At 49.4% G+C, this 16,850-nt stretch overlaps 1 protein-coding gene across 2 annotated transcripts; it reads right to left on the bottom strand.

The window, feature by feature from the left end:
* Positions 1-776: 776 nt before the first annotated feature.
* On the bottom strand, positions 777-14,437 carry CHGA (chromogranin A). Of its 2 annotated transcripts, none has more exons than XM_069018125.1 (8): positions 14,262-14,437; positions 13,764-13,810; positions 9,944-10,037; positions 9,452-9,520; positions 7,194-7,292; positions 5,071-5,574; positions 3,816-4,291; positions 777-1,260 (listed from the first exon to the last, which is right to left on the bottom strand). In XM_069018125.1, exons 1-8 carry the CDS (start codon positions 14,305-14,307, stop codon positions 1,177-1,179), a joined length of 1,419 nt encoding a protein of 472 aa, XP_068874226.1. In that variant the 5' UTR covers positions 14,308-14,437; the 3' UTR covers positions 777-1,176. The 2 variants fall into 2 exon arrangements, with proteins under 2 accessions (XP_068874226.1, XP_068874227.1); XM_069018126.1 differs by having other exon boundaries at positions 3,822-4,291.
* Between the last annotated feature and the right edge of the window lie 2,413 nt (positions 14,438-16,850).

The following is a 16,850-nucleotide window of genomic DNA, read 5'->3' as shown; positions in this document are numbered from 1 at the left end:
GGGGTCTGGAATACAGCCCTGGCAGTGGGTGGATTTTTCCCTCTCCTGCCAATGCACATAGAACATCTAAAATGTGATCAGTGCTCAGAGATTTTGGAGCCACCTTCCCCAGCCCAGGCACCACCCGGTCCTCCAGCTGCCCTGTGGTCTGAAGCCCAAAAGAATGGAAAGGTTCTGCCTTTAAGCGCAGTGCCAGCTGGCCACCATGGCTCCTGTGAGCCAGTGCACAGGAGGGGCATCTCCTCGGGATGGGCCTTCACCTCTGGGGGAACACAGACCGGTAGTTCTCCTCCTGCCTGGCCTATTTGTTGCTTGTCTTTTTTCTCATCTACTCCTGTGTTGCCCACATGGCTTGACTTGGTCAAGTATTGCCCCCGTGTTTAAACTTTTAACTGTTTTCTCTCTGTGTTCATCGATGAGCCTCAGATGTGACCCAGGTCTCACTGAAGCACCCAGAACACCCAGTGCCAGGGCCGAGCTGTACAGCACCAGCGGCCCCCGGCTGGGCAGGGAGAGCCCTGCAGTGCTTGGGACCACAGGGAAGTGTCCTCGATGCCAGGCCTCAGAGGGCAGCAGCGCTGGAGCCCGGGTAAGGAGGGGAGCACCATCATGGTGTGCTTGTGGTGAGGAGAGTCCTCCATTGCCCTCCTCTTTGCAGGACCATACAGGCCCTGCAGCATGCTGACAACTGACACTGAAGCTGCCAAAACAAAGGAAGGAACCCACTGCAGTTTTATTTTTCCTTAGATAAATTTTTTATATAGAATATATTACAGTCAGAGTTCTCAGCTTTTAATCAAAAGATAACAAGTTATTGCAGTTTTTTACCCAGTGAAACTACCGGTGAAAGAACTTTCTAGAAAGCTGTCCTGTCTTTTAAAAAAAAGAGGGAAAAAAACCCACCCAGACAGAAAATACACATGTAGGTTGCACTTCACACCCACGGGCGCCCTGCCAGGAGTGTGGGCATCCGTGTGGAGAGGGGAGCATGAGGTGAGGCAGCGGCGATGGGCACAACACTATGGCGAGGGAGGCAGGCCTGGGTGCTAGCGAGGTCGGTTCCTAGGCACGGCGCTTCTGCTCGGCTTAATTGCTCTTAGATCAGGAAATGAACACGCGGTGGGAGGGAGGAGGGCGGCGGCGCTGCTTTCGCCGGCACAGGGAGGGCTGGGGCCCTCAGCCTCTCCTCAGCTCGTGCAGCTTGTGGGCGACACGCTCCAGCTCGGCCTCGATGGCAGCCAGGCTCTCCAGCTCCTGGTCCTGCAACAAAAGCCCAGGAAATGTGTCAGTGGCCACAGGTGAGCAGCCCTCGCCCCCCAGAGCTACAGAGAGCCTTGCCTGGGGCACGAGTACAGCCTGGTCCTGCCCCATCCCTGCAGCCGGCATTTGCCCCTCCGGACAGACGACGGTGCACAACACTGATGACTCCTGCCCTAAAGTTTAATTACTGCAGCTAGTGATGGGGACAAGACGTGCAGCTGCCATCCTTCCCCAGTCCCCTGCCGGGCAGGGCAGCCCCCAATGGGTCTGTGCCTCCAGAACATGGGGTGGGAGGGAGAAGGCTGCTGCGGAGCTGGAGCAGGCTCTGCCGAACAGCGCTGGGTGCTGGCGCTGAGTCAGTGGCCTCAAAGCAGGATGGGCACAGGTGCCTGCCTCCTGCGGGGGAAGTGCAGCGGTGTCCCCTCTCTCCACCCTGCCTCTGGGTCTTTGCTTGCACTTTCACTAGCAGAAGATACTCTTCCTGGGAAAATAGTGACTGAGGAAGCCATCAGTTCAAAGGCTCAAGCTGCCCATCCATTGGTGGTCTTTCTATACTGGATCTTGTGTATCTGTGCTGTCACCTGTAGCTGCTTTATTTAGTGCAGGTACTCAGACACCTGACTGCATGGCTTTGCCTGAACTCGGGTCATATCCAGCTCCCCTGCCTCGCTGCCAGCCCCAGCTCTGCCTGTTCCTCACAGCTGTGGTCACCTGGGCTCTCTGCAGACCATGCACTCAGCACAGCAGCAGCAGGCTCTGTGTGAGCAAACTTAGTGCTGTACCATTTCGCATCGGCAGAGCCGAGGTGACAGTCCCCGCCTGTGTGGAGGGAGCAAAGCCTTGCTGCTGCCTTCAGCAGCTGCCAACCACAAGTTGACACTGAGCCACTGCACTGCATGTGGCTGGTGTGAGAAAAGTAAAGGAAGTATGTACAAATACGTAGTTTTTTTCTCTTCCTGAGCTGTTTTCCTGAACAGGGAAAAAAGTCACCCTGCCCTTCCACTGGGGCTTGGCCCAACCCCTGGGAAAGCTCTGGCTACAGTAGGGTGCCAACAGCTCAGGGTGCCTGCAAGCACCCAGGGTGCCCAAGCAGCTGTCAGGGAACAGCTCGCTGAGGCTCACCTTGCTGGAGGAGAACTTGGGCTGCTGCTGGAGCCCCCAGAAAGGGAGAAAAATCGTTTCTGAAATCCTCTACAGCACCCAAAGAGAGCTTGGTCAGACCCAAACCACTGCCTGTGTGCTATGGCTTGCTACTGCCTGGCCCCACATGCTGAGCCCTGGAAAGTGCAGGGGGCAGCACACTCAGCCCATATCTGTGCCCACACTCATCACTGGCCAAGCCACACAGCCCCATGGCCCAAAAATTAAGAGAGGGGACAGGACAGCAGCCAAAGTCTGTGCCTTCCCTCACTGCTGCGTGACTGGTCTTGATACTTTCTCACTGACTCCCAGAGGCCCTGATCTAGTTTAAAAAACCAACCAACCAAACAGAAAAGTCTTGTTGCAGCTGTAAACACAGCAGTTTTGCAGCCTCAGGAACCTCTTTTCCAATCCCCCTTTGGAGATTGAGTCTGACACCTTGCAGACAAGGTGCACCCCAGAGCCACTGGCAGGGGCAGGTGGGGAGCAACCTCCCTGGGGCAGAGATGTGGGATGTGAGCAGACAGGGGTGAGGAGGCAGATGGGGCAGCCCACCCCACTGCATCCCTGCTCTGAGCAGAGATGTTTGGCTTTGCTTTGAACCAACACAGCTGGAGATGCTCGCATGGGAGGGTTGCTGATGGGCAATCTTTGGCCAATGGTTTGGTGCATAACTGAGGCAAGAGGGGTGTTTTGGAGGCAAGAGAGCCAACTGGCTTCACTCGCTGCCTCAGCCTATTTCCAGGCACCTGATCATGGCCTGTCCCAGGTCCACGAAGCTCAAGCCCAGCCCCACTGCCCAGCCCCCTGCACTATCCCAAATCAATTCCTGTGCTGGAGCTGGGCCTCAGCACAAAGGTGAACCCACGAGCAGTTCCTGGCTGCTGGGGATGTGCTGAGCCTACCACCTAGCATCACACAAGGTATCAGGGAAGGAGATCTCTGACTTTGGAAGCCTGGCTCGGCTGTATTCCTGTATCCATCTACCATTTCCACTCCAGTGCCCCCGATCTCTCACCACCTCTGTAGGAGGTCTGACATTACTCCATCCCTGAGACAGGGAAAGCATTCCTTTTGACATGGAAGGGCTTAAGGAGACAAGGAGACAAGGACTACCCCTAGGCTCAGTTATAGCTCTGGTCACTATGTCCAGCAGAGGCCAGTGCAGAAGTCCTGTCACTGGAGACATGACTCTGGGGGGCAGGGAATGCTTTTGCACTAGTCACTAAAACAAGGATAAAAACCAAGGCAGGTGCAAATTTCAATAATACCTGAGGCTGAATGACTAGAAGTTCATTAAGCATCAACTTAATGTCACAGAGAACCACTGCTGGCAGCGTTAATGCCAATAAACCATCCACATCTCCAAGCACAGTTTGGATAACTGGGTGGGATTTATTTTTAAGCCTACGTACACCAACCTCCGTTCTCCTGTTAGCGCTGCCTTCCTCATCCTTCTTTTCTTCAGGCATGGGAGCAAGTGGAAAGCCTCCTTCACTGCTGTCCTCCTTTGAGTGACGCTTCCATGACCTTCTCACATCCTCTTCTGGACTACTGAAGGCATACTTGTGGGATCTAAATGTCTTTTTCATGGACCTGTCTGGGTCTTCCTCACTATCATTTTCCTCCCTGCGCTTCTTTGATGTCAGCTGCTTGGCCAGCTCATCCATTTTATTCCACCTCTTGGTGTCTTCCCACTCCCTGGAGAATTCCTCCTCTATCTCATCACTTTTGGCATCCCTGGACTGAAAGGTGTCCTCTTCTCCCTGCATCTCCTCATCCTCCAGGCGATGCCTTCCTCCTCTCAGTGCCCGGGGTTGCTCTTCCTCCTCCTCTTCCTCCTCTTCAGAGCTCCGCACATCTTTTCCAAATCCCAGCTCATCATCGTTATCTGAAAGAGCATTAAACAAAGCAGTGAACACAACTGTTAACCTGAGCCTTCAGTGGCGATGCCAAGATGTATTTCCTGACTTAGGGCCACTTTCCCAATATTCTGGAAATACCCACTCTAATGTTGCCATGTCAGTAATGGGGTTTGAAGGCAGCAGTCAAAAACCCTGTAGGAAGTTCAGGGAAAATGAATTAGTTGTCCCCAGGAGCTATGAGAGCTGAGCAGTGAGGCAGCTGTGAGGTCTGTGTTACCTGCTGTACGTGGGACTGTGCGTCAGGTGTTTGTGGTGGGGTCTGGGTGGCTGTGGATACAATATTGCTGCTAGCAAGAATTTTCTTGCTTCTTTCTAAGCCCGTGGGATACTTTTCTCTCTCACGAAGAGATTAGCAGAAGTTCTATAAACTATGAACACCTGCGACCTTGCGGAGCTTTGTTTATGGTACAGTAGAAAAATATTTTGACAATCAATGTTTAGGATTTCTAGCCAATCAACCCAGGGGGTGGCTGATCCTTTGTCCAATTAGACTGTGAAGAAAAAAGTCTATAAAAGAGTTTGTAAAATAATTAAATAAATCAATCTTGCTGCACAATTCCTGCCTGCTGGATCTTCTCTCTTCTCTACGGCTGTGGGATACAGTAATAGGTGGCTGCTGGCAGAGGTGTTTCTGTAAACCCACTAAGCACCTACCACAACTTTTTAGCTTTGATGCCGCTAACCCATCTGTCTCAGTGCTCTCAGCTCACCCCAGGAAGGTATCAGTGCAGTCTGGGATACGTACTGTCATCTCCCTGCATCTCCTCAGCTTCCTCGTCCTCCTCAGCCAAATCAAGTGACCTCTCTGCTTCAGTAGGGTCCTCCTCTGCAGCTTCATCTCTGTCATCCTCCCGCTCCACACGCTCCCCTACTACCTCCTTGCTGTGCTCCTGGCCCTGCCTGGATGGCTCTTCTCCCTCATCCTCAAGCTCCAGGCTGTCCCTGGAGCCTCTGGGCTCCTCCTCTTCATCCCCTTGCTGCTGCTGCTCATCCTCACTGAAATTTTTGCCAGTGTGGTTGTCCAAAACTTTGTTTCGATGGGTATCCTCTGTATCCCTGATGTCATTGCTCTCAGCTTCCTCCTGATCCTCTTTCTCAACAGGGTTGATATCCCGTGGCCTGGGCTCCCTCTCCTCCAGGCTGTTTTTTCCCTCCTCTCTTGAGTCTTCATTTTGCTGGGGCTTCTGTGCTGCCAGCTCAGCCAGGGACCCTGTGGGCTGCTCCTCTTCAGGGTGTTCCCCTGCTTCATCTACAGAGGGAGAAACAAGAAGAAACACCTCTGCTGAGAGCTCATTTCACAACCAGCAAAGCCCAAGCATTTCTTAGGGAGCTTCAGCCCTGCTTAGCAATCTGCTTAACCAGCCCGTGGATCCTCTTGCAAGTCATCTCAGCATATGTTCGCATTCAAGCAAGGCAGTGCTCTCTCTGGTGCCTGTGCTCCTGGAGAGACTTGCAAGGCTGAAGTTAAACATATGCTGAAGTGTTTTGCTGCAGCACAGTCCTCATCACCATCTCTTGAGATGCCAGCCACGAACTCACCCTGCATGAAACCAGACTGCATGTAAAATGAAATTATTGAGGAGTGTAATACGGCACTCGCACAGCTCTCCCTGCTCTGAGTGCTGCACTCACATCACATCCTTATTTCTCCCAGCAGGCTGAAGAGGCAGCCAGCCCTGTTCACAGGGTGCTGGAGGGAGGAGGGGTGTCTCTGCTTCTGCAAAGGAGCTACTCAGCAGGAGCTTAATATGGCTTGCGTATTTGCTCTTGATCAAGGGAGACTAGCCTCTTTTAACATAACTAGCCAGAGAAAACACTTAGCAAAAGATGGGGGTTTAAAAGCTGAGTTACAGAAAGGCAAGTGCAACCCCAAGGAGGGCTGAGGAGTATGCTGGGATGAGAGGATGCAGAGAGCTGGTCACACAGGGCTGGTGGCCACCAGTGACACCGTGCTGGTGTCACCAGACTGTCAGTGGGCCTGAATGGCCCATGAGCCACATTTTATCTTCACTTCAACTTCCTCCATCTCCACACTGCCAGAGCAAGAGTTTCAGGTCTGTCTTGGCAGGAGGGAGATGCAGTGCCACCATCCTACCCGTTGGATTTTGGCCGTGCTGGCTGCAGCAGCTGCCCCTGAGGTATTACTCCTCATTGCTCTAAGCAGCTTTGGACTGGTGTCACAGCAGTGCTGTGCTCCTGTGGTCCAACCACGTGCCCCAGACCTGCTTGAGACCCTCTATAGGGATTCAGCTGCTGCTGGACGAGGAGTCACATCACACCCCACATTGGCATTGTGTCTTCCTGACAAGGAAAAGGGAAGGGGCCAACTCCTCCTTTCTGCTAAACTGCCTGTCTGTAGTAAGGCCAGAGAAACCGTGACAAGGTAAATCCCAGCTGAGGGTGATCTTTCCAAGAAGCAGGTGTTTTGTGTGGGTGTGTGCACTGTGTGTACATCAAGTTTGATTTTTCCTTCAGAGACTCATTACTTAATATCTTAGATGTCTGGAAACAAGGGTGGCAGGCACAAACCCAGATCACCCTTGCCTGTATCACTGAGTCTTTCAGTGTGGGATTTCCCTGGCTGTGACTCATTTTAAGTGTTGTAAGCGAGTGAAAGTGCCAGCAGCAGGGTTGAAAAGTCAGTATCAGTTTGGTAACTTGACCATCACCAGTTACTATAGCTCAGAAACTACATGTTGTTTGAGCTGGTAAATAAGAACAAAGCAAACACCAGGTTGCTTGTGTGTCAGCAGCAGCATCAAAGAAGATGCCTAAAAGAGAAGCAGGTGGACATATCAAGGCTGTTAGAAAGAAGATCCTTGTTTACAGCCTGACCTGGATTTCCCGGGGGTGGAGGCTGACACTGACCTCTCTGCTTGTTCTTGTCGTTCTGACTTTCAAGGACTTCGGAAAGTTCATCTTCAAAGCCGCTGTTTTTCTTCTGCTGCTGAGTTCTCTCACTGGCACCTGTGTCACGTAACAAAAAGTAGGGAAAGGCAACAGTCCCTCCTGTGTTTCAGAAAGTAGAGGTAGGAAATTTGTTCTGTGCCCTTTATATTTCCTACAGTGGAAAAATCTACCTGGGAGCTGAGAGAAGTGAGACTGGAGGATATGTGAATCAACTGCAGTAACAAAACCACAATCAAAAACATCATCTGCAGGAAAGAAAATGGTTTCTAAATAGAGAAGCAGGGTTGCCAGGAAAACTAATACTGATGGAGATCTAGAGAATAAGAGGTGCTGAACTGCAGCACACTGAGGCCAACAAAAGACTTCATCACCAGAGTACTGAAGGATAGAAATTGCATCCTGCCAGATTCTGCCTACGCACCTCTGTTGAGGGGAGCTCAGAGAGCTCTTGTGTCCTCCAGCCTGGTTGTGGGGGCCCCTCTCCCCTGAGTGCTGGGAGGAAGAAGCAGCATTCATTCCCACTGCAGGGGTAATCTGGGGCTCCAAGGCCCCACACTTTAGCTCTGGGATTATGGAGCCTGCTTGAAAAATGTAACACCCTGGAGAGAGGTGTCTGAAGGTAGCACATGCTGGAGGTCAGACTGCAGCTGTCCTGGCAACCAGCACTTGCCAGGCAGCCCCATTCTAATGGAATCTGCAAGCCAAAAATCCCTGTCTAACCCAGCTCATGCCCTGCTTCTATGCCTTAATGCAAGGGCAAGAGCCAGTGCTGCCAGAGCAGTCCTCTCTAGCCCAGAACTGAATGGTGTGGGCTCTGCATCCTGAGCAGAACCAGCTGCAGCCAGCACAGAGGACACCAGGATAAACACCTTTGCTTTTCCCTTGGTCTACAAGACTGTTCCACCCCCAGTCTCTGTGATTTGTAGATTAGATATCATTTACCCTGAGACTAAGTGGTGGGATGGGCTCAGGCCAAGGAAAGAGTGGAGCAAGGTGCATGTCCATGAAACAAGCCCCTTCTCATGGACTCCATGCTGAGTGCCACAGCCTGTCTGATACCTGAGTGCTCCTCCTCAAATCCCTGGTGTGCCTGGGCAGCTACATCCCAGCATACTGAAGAGCCCAAGGCTTCTTTCTTCTGAATCACCAGAGCATCCGTGGAGTCCATCTGAGGTCACTGAAGAGCTGGCCCCTCCACCATATGGGTAGTGACTAAAATAGGGCTTTGGGAGCTGCCTGAGACTCTTCCACAATTCTGACTTCCTGAATTTTTCCTCTCCCTTCTCCCTGTTGCCTCTGTGGCTTCCTTGCTCTGAAAGCATTCTGGTGGCACTGCCTTCCAGCCATCTCTGGCAGACTTGCCACACAGGAGCAGAGCACAGGGATGCCCTAGTCATTGTCTCTCTGGTGGTGCCCAGCTGCCCTGGTTACCCCAGGGAGAAGGAGAAGGCCAGGAGGTGCTCCCCCTGCAGCCTAGGGAGAGCCCTGTTGCAGCCTCACCTGGACAGAGGGATCTGGACTAGCTCTGAAGTAGCCTTGCCTGGGATCTGCATGTTAGTTCTGGGCAACAGGGCACCTGAGAATAACCCTTTTTCCCCTCAACATCCCTTGGCACAGCTCCACGGTGCTGCTGCTGCTCCCACATTGACCAGTGGTGAGCAGCCTACACCTCTCCAAACCAAAAAAACTTGCATTCAAATTAAGGAAGCCATCAAAAAATACTCATTAGCTCAAGAACATTTTCACTGGGGTCTTTTAGGTGCAAGTCTTACTCACTGCTCAGTGGAGCTTCCCTGCTGCCACACCTGGGTTTAGTGCTAGACTCCAGCTGCACAGACAGTGGAGGTTTTCTTCCCTTTCATTCTAGTTTGGGAGCTGATGATCATTTGTTGAATTAAATTACAGTATTTCCTTTTAGAGTTCTCCCACCTCAAAATGTCCAGACTACATCACCACCAAGTTACATTGATAACTATTTAAATCATCAGAAACATATTGGAGTTGTTATAAACAAAATTCCTGTCCCCACTCACACAATCTCTGCTGAAAATCTTGGATCTACATTTCCTAGGGCATATTTATATGATCTCAAATAAATATAAAATAAAAAAACAAACCCAAAACCAATCAAGCAATAAAACTCTGTAAGGGACTACAACAGAAGAAAACAATCTTCCCTGTAGTTACATTCCCAAAAACATACACTGGCACTGTACCTTGAGCAGCAATTTCCTGAAGTTCCTTCAATAAGTTTTGGTGGCGAAGGATAGAAATAATTCGTTCATCTGCAATAGGGGAGACTTAGTACAGAAAGTAGTCAAAGAAAACCTCCCCGCCACCCCAGGAAATGAAAAAGAACCCCAAATGCCACTCCTTCTTCATTTGCTCTTTTCTTTCCCTTGGTCTGATTTGCTCTCACATCTTTTAACCATATGACTAAGACGACAGGAAGGTCCTATGAAAACCAGGCAGTTTGATGTCTCCCAGCACCCCTGTGGCCACAGTGCCAGCACGAGGCATGGCCTGAGACAAGCAGTGGCACCATCCCTGCTCCTGTGGCCCTGCAGCCCAGTGGAAGAGGGAGGTGAGCATGTCAGGGACCCGTTGATAGGGGTCTTAGGGCCAGGGCTCAGCTGGTCAGGGCAGGACCAGCCCCCACTCGCCAAACTTGCTTTTGCTGATACCCAGCATTAAATCTGAGGCAGTACCTCCTCGGAGAGTTTCTAGGCATTCCTCACTGATCGGCAGGGGGTTTGGCTTAGATAAAGTATCAGAGATGACCTCTACAATGCACTTCATCACCTAGAAAGAGACAAAAATACAAATTAAAGAACTAGGTTTTTGTCTTTTGTTCCTCCTTGTTACCCAGGCTAAAATACAGCAGATGATGGCACAGATCTTCTTGCTTTTCTGGTCAAGACAGAACTGAATGTTCAGTTCCTGTTTTCCCTAATGCAGGAACAGAAGGTACCTCCTGCAACTGAGAAGTGAGCAAATTACACGTGAGAATGGAAAGAGCTTCTTCCACATGACACACAATTCAGCTGAGGATTGCATGGCTTCCGACCATCCCAGAGTCTGGGCACATCTGGAGAGTAAAGGGTATCTGGATATATACATAGAAAATCCAAAATCATCCTCTTTCAAGTCAATATATCTCAACCTGCATCTCATAAAAGGACTCAGTGGGAGGTTGTAGAGAGCACAAATGGTCACAGCTGTTCAATAGATGACCTTGAAATCTTAAAAGCTCTTCAAACCCTGGGAAAGACACCATAGTTAGGTTGAAGCCAGGCATGGAGGGTGAGGTGAGGCAAACTACTTTCAAACACAGATGAGAAATACTGCTCTCAAACCCTAGAAAAGGACAAGACAATCTGGAGAAGTGTTTGACCTTGTGCTTTGAGTGTTCAAGCCATCTGTTATAGACTGCAAGAGCTCTACATGATAGTAGGTCATCTGAAAGCAAAGAAGTTCTGACACTTCTTAGACAGGGTGAACTTTGGGCCCACCCTTTCCAGCAGCCCTTTTCTTTGGTGTAAAACCAGGAGCGTTTTTTATCTAAGTTATCATCTGTACTGAGATTGCAGGCATCCTTGCCATGCCAAGACACACTGCTGGGAGCCCTTGTGTGGGGTCATGGTAGAACCCAAAGGTCACACAGGACAGAAACATTCACTACAGTCTGTGTGTAGAAATCAGGCTGCTTAGCTCAAAAGGATGACTATTTACAAAGCAATCTTAGGAAGAATGCAGGGCTTGCAATTGCCTGTGGAAAAAAAGAGGCTAAATTGAAAAAAGAATACAAGTAAGCCTTGGAGGCAAAAAATTTACTCAATAACTTCTTTCTCCTGATGATTTCAGCAGGCAGCCCTGAGAGCCCTGACCTCCCTCACAATGTACCATTCTCAGGAGAGCGGAGCGCTGTGGCTGCAGTAGAAATTAAATACAAGTCAGCAGTTCCCAGTCATCCACAATGCTGTTCATTCAAGCAGTTGGCTATATTCACTGGACAGCTGGAATGGGCAAATTTTCACCCTGTCTAAGGAGAGAATTCTGCTTTTGCAGATCACAGCCACAAAGTGCTGAACTGCTCTATTTCTTACACAGTTTGAGGGAATTTTCTGATGGATTAAAAATGTTACAGAAAAGATCTAAAAAAAAAGAAAGCAGGGGAATTTCCCTGGTATCATTCTCCTACATCACAAGCAATCCATTAATACTGATTTTAGATTACTTTGAATCACTCTATCTTCAAATAGAGTAAAAACCAGATTCTGATGTTTCCCTCTTGTGTTTCCCAACTTCTGGACCCACTTATTGCAGCAGTATTTGATGTAGCTTCAGAAGTAAAGACTTTCTCAGCATGAGAAGTAAGAATCTGATTCAATGAAATATTCTATTCAAGCTTTTTCAAGACTTCTAAGCGGAACTAAAGTCTTTGTCTGAGCACAAGGAAACACATCAGTTGCCACAGAAATACATTCACCTCTGTGGAGGAACTCTGTAAGGTAATGAAATGAAGAGTGCAGTCATCCCACAACACTTTCCTTGTCTTTTTATTAGAGGAGGTCTTGCAGAGTGAGACTTCACAAGGTCATGAAATAACAGCCTGCATCAGGAAATGGAGGAGATCCTTTCCAAATGAATGTAATTAACCCAGTGCAGAAACTCAGACTGGAATTTTGCCATAGCTATCATCTAACCATGAGCATGTAACTAGATCCTTAAGAGCAGCTCACAATGCCCCTACACAGAAATCTCTAAAGAATTGTGCCCTTACAAGGACAGACTTCTCCATATTTGAGCTCAGCTATGCTCAGGCCCTCCTAAAATGTATGGTTGCAAGTGGGAAATAGTGTCCTTCAAGCACAAGGGTGGGCAAACACCAGAGACATTGTAAATGCTTTGGTCTTGTTCAGCTGCCTATAGAAAGCCCTTGGTGTAAGGAAAGTCTGATGAGCTGTCAAGGAAAGGCCTGCACATGCTGACTACCCATTACACAGCCCTGAGCTACCCACAAATGCTGGTGGCAGAGAGCAGGGTGTGTAGGAAGAGCTGCAGTGCTTGCTGCTGTATTCATGTGCTGATATCCCTGCCCTGATCTGTTCCATAAGACCAGGACTTCCTTCCCTGAAATGTTGTTTCTCAGAGGATGGTGAAGGCAGGAAAGCCCTAATGGCTTCTTCCAATTGCAGCAAATTCAAAAGGAAGCTGATTTTGCTCTCAGCTAGAGCCCATGTCAGTATAATACCCAGGGGAAGGGGGAAAGTCTTGGGAAAGTCCTTCCTTGGTGGAAGCATTTCCATAGAGTTGCACCAACGGCCACAAAAGTGACATTCTTTACACATAGAATATACTGGGGAACAGACCTCACAAGGAAAATTGTATCATTAATGGATTGTCCCACCAGATGCCCACTTTGGCATGGACAGTTGAAAGGGTAAGTGCCTCTTCCTCACCAGCACACAGCCCAAGGAAGACACCCAGTGTCTCACAGCTCATGGCTCAGCCCCAGGAAGGGCTAAGCAGGCTAAAAGTCTTAACAAAACAACCGCTCTCCAGGCCCAGGCACATCTCACAGGAAGTAGGGAGGCGTTGCTCATGGCACACGTCCTAGATGTAACCTGCAATGGAGCTGAGACTGGCATCAGTGTGCCCTGCCCTGCTGCTGCCTGTGGAAAAACGTGGCTAGAAGATTTCATAACATGAAACGGTTCAAGAAGTAAAAAGGAAGTTTCCTTTATGGACATGAATTTCTAAAGAAATTTTAATTTGGGCAGCCAATCAGCACATCTGAAAGATGGGGTAGTGGGGCGGGGGGGGGGAGGGGTCAGGGAATCGTGTCTGATGTAGATAAACACAGGCAACCCCCCCTATCCAAGCATTTAGGTGCCAAAAGGCCGATGGGAATGCACGTTTGTGAAGTGCAGCTATAAATGTTGGAGGGTGTGACACAGATATGTGCACAGAAGCCTGTAAAGGAGGGCTGGAGAGGTCAGCCAAGTCCTGCACTGCTTGTAGCCATCCAGACAGGCTGAGCAGGAGCTGAGGATGGATTAGCAAGCTGAGAGTACCGGTTGCCTATTTTTCTGGAGCATGCATGTTTAAGTAGCACACCACACACGTACAAAGTCACATGTATACACCCCCAAACACACACAGTTCCTGAATCACATCTCCCCCCACTCTCCCTTGAGTCACCTCCTGTTGGGATCTTTGAAAAGCTGAAAGTAGGAGGACTAGGGAGAGTTATACCCAGCCTCCATCTCCTCTCTAAACAAGCTTGTCTGATCCCTGTGTTGCATCCTGAGGGACTTCCTTGGCTGCCCAGAAGTAGATGCACAAAGGGTAAATTCTGTTAGGAAGGGAGCAGAGATGGATTCCACTCTAGGGATCTCATGCAAATTCCTGGCACTTTCTACACGGTAGTTCAGTGGGAGTGGCCCAAAACCAACCACCTAGGTGGAGGTGAAATATCACATCCTTTCTCTTCATTTGACCATTCCACTACAGGCTCATCCTTACCTTAGTGTCACCTTTATTCATGTCATTTGTCACAGGAAGGGAGACGGCTGTAAGGTAAGGGGAGGGGAAAAAAAAGAGAACATGTTATTCATCTCATCTGGAAGACAAGCAGAGAAACACTATTCTTCTAGAATGGGAGTGGAGAAGAGGGGCATCTCTCTCTGATGGAACTGGTCCCTGCGTGCAGCAGCGGGACGTGTGCGCCATGCCCGTCTCGGGAAGGGAAGGGAAGGGAAGGGAAGGGAAGGGAAGGGAAGGGAAGGGAAGGGAAGGGAAGGGAAGGGAAGGGAAGGGAAGGGAAGGTGCCTAGGCTGGCAGGGCCCGTGCGGCGCTCGGCAGTGACCTTGCGGCGGCCGCTGTCCGCGGTGCTGGAGGCGCCGGGCCGTCCCTGTCCGCGGTGCTGGAGGCGCGGGGGAGCGGGGCCGGCGGGCGCAGCGCTGCCGCGGGCCGGGGCTCCCAGGAGCTCGGAGCACACGGACCCATCCCAGCCCCACTTACCCGGCACGGCCAGGAGCAGGACGGCGAGCAGTTCTGGCCGGCTCATGGTGCTGGCGGGATGGAGGCAGGGAGAAAGGGGCAGAGGGCGAGAGTGTCGTGGCGTGGGGGCTCCGGGCGAGGTGCCGGGGGGAAACCAGCACGCAGCGTGTGTATCTACGCCAGTGCCCTGGCTGAAGATCCCAGATGAGGCACTGCAGCAACCGGCTCATTTATATATCTCAGCCCTCGGAAATGGCGTCAGGAGGAAGCCACCTCCTCCTCTGCCCCCTCCCCTCGCACACAGGCTTCCCATCAGCCTCCATCACTCGTCGGGTGTCGGAGGAGCGGCCACACGGCAGCATCCCCCGACCTCCCCGGCTGCCCGCGCAAAGGTGTCAGGCTCTAATCGCTCCATCTTCTCACACTCTGCAGGCACAGGAAGGCTCTGAGGTGTGTTTCCAGGATACCACTTTCCCAGCACCTCAGCCGACACTGGCAATCTGCAGCACCTCTGCACGTGTGCCCTCTCTGTAGGTACTCTGTAGCCAGACGTGAGGCACCTCACGTGTCCCAGGCTGCATTGCCATCTGTAGATGGTTTTGCCCTCTCAGAGCCCCCTTGTCTTTCACTGACCACGGAAGTTTAAAACAGGTGCTAAAAGTTTTAGATGCCTTTTAAAGACCTCCACAGAGGATAGGGGTGCCTGAAAGACTGGTTGAGAGCCAGGGAACTGCTCACCATGAAAAGGGCTTGCCAATGGACATGGTAGGTCCAAGCTGTTCTATGAAAGGTTTGTTAGTAGGATATTATTTGGGGTAAAGGCCAAAGGCTGGTGCATCTGCTGTCCATCTATGGCTCTACAAGCAAAATTTTAATAGGTTGCTACCCTTTGTTCAATGTTTTTTAACACTCTGTAGCAATACCCTACACTTCAAAGTTGAAATAACCAAGATTACCTGGCTGCCAGTTTGCATTGACAAGGGAGAGAGAGGAAACAAAAAATTCTCTTAGTCACAAGCGTGTCCATGCTTTTGAAAAAAAAAATGACTGTCTATTCTTTGGATGGAGTATCTGTCAGGTCAGCCAGCTGGATTCTTTTTTTAAAGTGATTCCAATTCTTCTTTAGGAATAGCAGCTCTGCTACTCTGTTCTATTCCTCAAGCAGTTTCAGAGGTCACAGAATGCAGGGACTTAGACTACAAAACAAAATTCAGAAAAATGCACCATCTTTCTTCCCCACCCTGCCTCGCTCTGCACACTGGGGAGTCCTGCACCCAAGGAATTAGGGAGAACCTAAGAGGTCATCACTTGTCATCTTGTCTAAGATGACAAGAACTTTTCTGTGAGACTAGGCAGTACGGACTACACCATCATTTTCCCTTTCTCTTTCCAGGTGCACATGGAAATGCGCTCCCAAATGTCCTCTAATATCTACCTGATTTAAACACATGCTTCAAAAGGCACATTTGGACTGTAAAAGGCATTCATACAAAATTAAAGCTTCTCTTGTCAATTGCATTTTCCAGTTAAATGCAGAGAAAAGATGGAAATAAATTGATCTTCTGAACAGTGCTTTGTGGATGGCAGTGATGGATGGTTAAATGTTCGTAAGTCTATGAAATGAACAACCATGACAGTTCTTGTTCCATGGGGAACCTCCAGGAACAAGAGATATTCTTTGTTTTTGGTTGTTGTGTTGTTTAGTTTTGTTTTTTTTTTTTTCTTTTTTTCTTTTTTCTTCTTTTTTCAGGGGGTATGTGTGTGTGTTGTTGAATTATTTACTGGGGGTAGGGATCGGGCCATATAGAATGGCCTTTCCCTCATTCAGGATACACCAGAGCATTTAAGTCTCTGAGTGTGAAATACTGAGCATTATTAAGCTTGTTAATTCCTATGTATTCCTAAGTGAGAAACAGATTGATCTGCTTAACAGGCTATGTTTTCCTAGTCAATATTTACTTGTCCGTACATATAAATGCTGATCTTATTAGGGCAATAAATTATCTCAGTTCTAATCCAGTTTCGTACTTGAAGCCCTTTTCTTCCTTGGGGCCTCTTTTTGAGAAATTTTACAGGATATGTAGTGCCCATAACTACTTTGTCTTTCTTCTCTTTCTCAAGGCGTGGTCTTGCAGCCATTAAGTTCATTGCAGAGGAGAAACTAAATGCTTTCCAGGAATGGCATGCATCTCCCACTGTAATACCATATGATGGATGATGAATTTTTCTATTTCTTACCCCAGAAAAATGGATATGAAACTGTTAATCCAGCAATCAGTACTTCTGCTATTGGAATTTGTCTCATTACTTTGCTATTGGAATTAGGCACAGCTATATTAGGAACTGTCACAGTAAAGCATGTCAGGGAAAGATTTATGTCAAAAGAGCAAAAGTGATCAAATAAAAAAGTGGAAGGTGTTCTGCCACTCAGAGAAAGGCAATACCTGAAGCAGACTCCAAGGGAAGAGTAGGTCTGTGAGTCTCTAAAGTAGTTTGTGTTTTAGTATAGGGAAAACAGGAGTAGATCTTCAGGGGGTGGCAAAGTAATGAAGATGGACATTTCTGACCACTTGCAGCCTTATAAAAAAAGCTGTTGATATCTATAGAGAA

Source organism: Aphelocoma coerulescens, chromosome 5 (genome assembly GCF_041296385.1).
Source record: "Aphelocoma coerulescens isolate FSJ_1873_10779 chromosome 5, UR_Acoe_1.0, whole genome shotgun sequence".
In the NCBI taxonomy this organism is placed as follows: domain Eukaryota; kingdom Metazoa; phylum Chordata; class Aves; order Passeriformes; family Corvidae; genus Aphelocoma; species Aphelocoma coerulescens.
This window is presented reverse-complemented; position numbering and strand designations above follow the sequence as displayed.